General features: G+C 54.9%; 1 protein-coding gene across 6 annotated transcripts in view; it reads left to right on the plus strand.

Moving 5' to 3' along the window:
• USP36 (ubiquitin specific peptidase 36) overlaps positions 1 to 6,000 on the plus strand; it is a 55,160-nt gene that overhangs the window by 36,337 nt on the left and 12,823 nt on the right. For all 6 annotated transcript variants that reach the window (XM_037737216.1, XM_037737212.1, XM_037737214.1 and 3 more), the window contains 3 exons: positions 861 to 1,544; positions 2,210 to 2,340; positions 4,290 to 4,883. In XM_037737216.1, coding sequence (XP_037593144.1) covers positions 861 to 1,544; positions 2,210 to 2,340; positions 4,290 to 4,883 — 1,409 coding nt within the window. The remainder of the gene's footprint in view (positions 1 to 860; positions 1,545 to 2,209; positions 2,341 to 4,289; positions 4,884 to 6,000) is intronic.

Here is a 6,000-nt window from a genome sequence, read left to right on the forward strand (position 1 = left end):
TAATCCCAGCACTTTGGGAGGCCGAGGCGGGTGGATCACGAGGTGAAGAGATCGAGACCATCCTGGTCAACACGGTGAAACTTCGTCTCTACTAAAAATACAAACAATTAGCTGGGCATGGTGGCATGTGCCTGTAGTCCCGGCTACTCGGGAGGCTGAGGCAGGAGAATTGCCTGAACCCAGGAGGCGGAGGTTGCGGTGAGCCAAGATCGCGCCATTGCACTCCAGCCTGGGTAGCAAGAGCGAAACTCCGTCTCAAAAAAACAACAACAACAACAACAACAAAAAAGAGATAAAACTGGGATGCAGCTCTGCAGGCCAGAGCTGTTCGGAAGAAACAACCAGAAGAAAGCACAGGTGCGTGGATGCATGGCTGTGTTTAGGCGGTAGAACTTTAACTTTGCTGAATTGTTTTCCTTTGTACTTATTTCTCTTTCTCAAATCTTGATGAAAATGTACTGGTTTCATAGTAAAGATGGCCATAAAGATGTATATTCAGGCCAGGTGTGGTGGCTCACACCTGTAATCCCAGCATTTCTGGAGGCTGAGGCAGGTGCATTGCTTGAGGCCGGGAGTTCGAGATGAGCCTGGCCAACATGGCAAAACCCCATCTCTGCCAAAAATACAAAAATTAGCCGGGTGTGGTGGTGCACGCCTGTAGTTCCAGTTCTTTGGGGTGTCACAAAACGCCAGAATTGTTCAGAGAAGCCAAAGTGTCTTTACCAAGTGTCCACATAAATAGTTTATCTTGAACTTGCCAATCAGAGGCCATGCCTGCTACTCAGATACGCTGTGGCCTTGCGAAAGCGTGACCCAGCTGGGACTTCCTCAGTTGTGTTTTCTGCTTTTCTCTCCTTCAGCGACAAGACTCGGGGACGATGAAGAAGCTGCACACCACTGACGAGATCGGGGTGCCTGTTTCCAGGAATGGCCCCATGGTGGGCCTGAAGTCCCAGAATGGCTATGTTCCTCCAAAGCTGCCCTCAGGGTCCCCTTCCCCCAAACTCTCCCAGACACGCACACACATGCCGACCCTCCTAGATGACCCTGGGAAGAAGGTGAAAAAGCCAGCTCCTCCACAGCACTCCTCCCCGTTCCCCAGAACTGCTCAGGGGCCACCCGCTACCAGCAACTCAAGTAGCAGCAGATCTGGGAGCCAAAGGCAGGGCTCCTGGGACAGCAGGGATGGCGTCCTCTCTACCTCACCTAAGCTCCTGGCTGCAGCCACTGCCAACGGGCATGGGCTGAAGGGGAACGACGAGAGCGCTGGCCTCGAGAGGAGGGGCTCCAGCAGCTCCAGCCCAGAGCACTCGGCCAGCAGTGACTCCTCCAAGGCCCCGCAGGCCCCCAGGAGTGGAGCTGCCCGTCTCAGCGATTCTCAGGAAAGAAACTGTTGCACCGCTGGTCACTCCAAAACGCCGCCCAGCGGAGCAGACCCGAAGACGGCGAAGCTGAAGTCCCCTGTCCTGAGCAGCGCTGCCGCCGAGCCACTAAGCACCATGTCTCCTCCGCCAGCCAAAAAACTGGCCCTTTCTGCCAAGAAGGTGGGTGTGCGGGGGCCTCACCACTGCTGTGTATCCAGAGAGCTGGAAGAATTGGTTGGTTGGTTGTGGATTGGAGGGAGCGGGAATGTTGGCCAGGGGCTTCGGCCTCCGTCATGTCAGAGGAACAGAGTGTCTTAGTCATTCCCAGCCGTTTGCAGTTACAGAAGGGCTGTCAGAGTGCAGGCAGTGGGGTGTTGAGGGAGCCCTGATCTGGTGACGCTCATGTGGCTCACGGAGGTTTGGGCAAGGTAGCAGTTGCTGTTTTCACTGTAGATAGAAGATCCTGAGTGAACCCAAGGGAGGGCAGGCCCCACCAGGGCGCATCCCTAGCAGGGGTGGGGTGGGCAGGGAGCCAGAGCCCCAGTGGGTATGCGGCACCTCTACAGCGGGAAGCTCAGAAGGCAGCCACGCCATAAGGATGTGATTATTACACTGAGATCTTTGTTTAAATTTTCTTCCTTTTTTTGTTTCTAACCAAAAATACTTTCTGGTTCTTCTTCCGCCATTCCCCTGCCCCTCACCTCCTGTTTTTGTCTTCTGTCCCCTCATCTTTCTTTCTGGGCTCTTTTGTTTTTATTTTCATTTTTCGTTACTTTTGTTTTCCCTCTTCACTCACGGAAACCTTTTTTAGACCACCAAGTTTTTATTTATGTCAATAACTGCAGGCCAGCACCCTGTGGAGGGCGACCGGCAATGACCTCCGTCCGCCTCCCCCCTCACCGTCCTCCGACCTCACCCACCCCATGAAAACCTCTCACCCCGTCGTTGCCTCCGCTTGGCCTGTCGGTAGAGCCAGGTGAGCTTCGGGCGGGACTGTCTGGGCGCCGACTGGCTCTCCCTGTGGTTGTGTGTGCTTGGATGGATCGCCAGGCTCACAGGATGGACAGAGTATTGGGGCAGCCAGAGGTACAGGGGGCGTCACTGACCAAGGTCCCCCTCTCCTGTGTTTCCCTGTGGTAAAGGAGCTTCAGGTGGTGAAGGCAGTTCATCCTTCACAGCCCTGATGTCTTAGTTCTGTCTTTGTTGGTGGTCTGTCTGTGACATCCATGTGGTGACATGGTGTGCTGGGGGCTGACCCTGTAGCCCTACCAGCCCCATGACAGTCCTTCCCAGTTGAAGAGAAGAGCAAGGTAAGGCCTTCACGAGAGGCCTTGAGTGAGCTTAGAGTCCCTGGCATTTTTTCTGGGGCGTCTTGCCTGCTGGTGTCATGTGGCTGAGCACTGCTTTGGGGCTCAGGTTCCTCTGTAGACCCCTGCCAAAGATGCAGCCTCTTCCGTCTGCTGGAGGCCCTGGTCTGCAGGGGCTGCCTGTGCCCTGAGGTGCCTTGAGTGCCAGGAAGCTGAGAGTCACTGGTAAATGGCTATCTAGGAGCCAGTGGGGGTAGGAAAGGAAGCAGTGAAAGATGGGGTGAGCCCTGAGGTGGCCTGCAGTGCCTAGGGTGGCCTTGTCACTGGGTTCTAGTTGCATGAACCTCCAGTGCTGCCTGAGGGCGAGATATGACCACATCACCCACAGCCTCTGCCTTCCCCTCTCTCTCTCTCACACGCACAAGCACACCTCTCCCCTATACCTGGCGTAAGATTTGTGTTCGCAGGAGGCCCTTAAGTTTTTGGGTGTTTTTTGTTTCTTGCTTTATAAGCATTTTTGGAAATGGTTCCAGAAGACACTATGAGTAATCAAATGTTGTGCAGATGGCATGGTCTTTACGGTTTGTCCTTGTTTAGATGATGACGGTGGGGGTCCCATGTACCTCAGGAGCCCTGGGCAGTGGGCTTTGTGGTCACAACTCATTGACGAATGAGAACATGGTGGTTCAGAGTGGGAGATTAACTTTCCTCGGGGCAAGAGGGAGCCCCAAGAGCCTCACTGGGTTCGGTGCCAGATCCTGTCCCGGACACGCCTTGCTCATGACTGCTCTGCGCATCTGTGTCCCAGCTTCCAGTAGTGGAAGCGTCATTAGGCCAACACTTGCTTCCCTGATGAGGCTCTTTTCCTGCCTCGGGACACCTTGAGACTTTCCGAGGTAGGAAAAGAAGTCCTCACATATTGTTTAATGAACGCTGCCTCCCTTAACACGTTTGTATTAAAGACTAAAAACGTTAGAGCTCTCTAAAGTACTTCAACTGCTTGATGACAAAAAACCAAGGCATTCAACAGTTCTCACTAACTTTGCCTTTTTTGAGATGGAGTCTGGCTCTGTCACCCAGGCTGGAGTGCAGTGACATGATCTCGGCTCACTGCAACCTCCATCTCCTGGGTTCAAGCGATTCTCCTGCCTCAGCCTCCCGAGTAGCTGGAATTACAGGCGTGCGCCACCACACCCAGCTATTTTTTGTATTTTTAGAAGAGTTGGGGTTTTACCATGTTGGTCAGGCTGGTCTTGAACTCCTGACCTGGTGATCTGCCCGTCTTGGCCTCCCAAATTGCTGGGATTACAAGCGTGAGCCACCACGCCCGGCCGGTTTTTTTTTTTTTTTTAAGATCTGGGGCACCTGTGCAGGATGTGCAGGTTTGTTACAGAAGTGCCATCCACCACCTAGGTAACTTTGCTTTTAAATAGATGTGTTGAATTAATTGTTAGCCTTCTTTCAAACATATGTGTAACTTAATGTGTATCTGAAACCTATAGGGCAAAAGCCTTTACAGGTTTCTGGGTGAAAGGGAGGGGAGTGAGGGTGGACAGAAGGAACAGCTTTGTTGGATCTTTCAGAACATCTTCTCCCTCTTTCCTGGCTGTCCTCACAGGGCTGTGTCACCTGCTCCCCCATCATCCAGCCGCCTGCACCCCTCCTTTAGCCCCCACCCCACATTGCTGTCCAGTACCCCCAAACCCCCAGGGACATCAGAACCACAGAGCGGCTCCTCCATCTCGATGGCCCTGCCTCAGGTCAATGGGGACCTTGTGTCCCTTCCACACCAGCTGCCAGAGGCCAGCGAGCCCCCACAGAGCTCCTCTGAGAAGAGGAAAAAGACCCTCGTGGGAGAGTTCCAGAGGCCGGGCTCAGAGACATGCCTCTCACAGCACATCAGGGAGGCCACTGCGTCCTCCCACGGGAAGAGGAAGAGGAAGAAGAGGAAGCGCCCAGAGGACACAGCTGCTGCCACCCTGCAGGAGGGGCAGACACAGAGACAGCCTGGGAGCCCCACGCACGGGAGGGAGGACCAGGCACAGCTGCCTGCTGTCAGATGGCAGGAAGATGGCACACGGCCACAGGTGAATGGCCAGCAAGTGGCATATGTTCCAGATGGCCACCACGAGAGCAGCAGGAAGCGGAGGAGGAAGGGAGCAGAGGGTCTCGGTGAAGAAGGCGGCCTGCACCAGGACCCACCTTGGCACAGGTAAGGGCAAGGTGGCACCTGTGCACTTCTCCTGAGAAACAAAGCAAAACCACACAATCTTCCCCCACGTAGGTATAGTCTGGAAATGTAATCCCCTTATCTGCTTATGTGGTTTTCTAAAAGGTGGATATGTGATCAAATGTCTCCTCTGGCCAGGTGCAGAGGCTCACACCTGCACTCCCAGCACTTTGGGATGCTGAAGCAGGCGAATCCCTTGAACCCAGGAGTTTGAGACCAGCTTGGGCAACATGGCAAAGCCCCGTCTCTACCAAAAACAATAATTGGTTGGTCATGGTGGCATGTGCCTGTAGTCCCAGCTGCTCAGGAGGCTGAGGTTGCAGCGAGCTGAGATTGCGTCACTGCACCACAGCCTGGGTGACAGCCAGACTCTGTCTCAAAAAAAGAAAACTATCTCCTCTGATAAATACCAGTGGATTGGTCCTTGAAATGACAGGGGTGTGGACAGTAGTGTCCATCATTGTATGAGCAGGGCCATCCATGAATACTGGGTTAGATGATCCCTGGCCCGGGCAGGCTCTGCAGTCATATCAGGTCCCAAGCAGCCTGCACATTGGCCTTGGCAGGCTTGGCTCAGTTAGGATGGGAAATGTGGCCGTCTCTGTGGCTGTGTGTGGAGTATCCGCTAATGTGTGTAGGGGAAGAATGTTACGGGGAGCCCTGTGCACCGGGTCACAGCTGGGTGGCGACCTCCATGCTGCCTGTGGGTGTATGTGAGCTCCCTGGGTCACAGCTGGGTGGCGACCTCCATGCTGCTGGCGGGTGTCTGTGAGCTCCCTGGGTCACAGCTGGGTGGCGACCTCCATGCTGCTGGCGGGTGTCTGTGAGCTCCCTGGGTTACAGCTGGGGTGGCATCTTCTCCATGCTGCCAGCGGGTGTCTGTGAGCTCCCTGGGTCACAGCTGGGGTGGCATCTTCTCCATGCTGCCAGCGGGTGTCTGTGAACTCCCTGGGTCACAGCTGGGTGGCGACCTCCATGCTGCTGGCGGGTGTCTGTGAGCTCCCTGGGTCACAGCTGGGGTGGCATCTTCTCCGTGCTGCCAGCGGGTGTCTGTGAGCTCCCTGGGTCACAGCTGGGGTGGCGACCTCCATGCTGCAGG

The sequence above is a fragment of the Cebus imitator genome, unplaced genomic scaffold (assembly GCF_001604975.1).
Source record: "Cebus imitator isolate Cc_AM_T3 unplaced genomic scaffold, Cebus_imitator-1.0 Scaffold36, whole genome shotgun sequence".
In the NCBI taxonomy this organism is placed as follows: Eukaryota; Metazoa; Chordata; class Mammalia; order Primates; family Cebidae; genus Cebus; species Cebus imitator.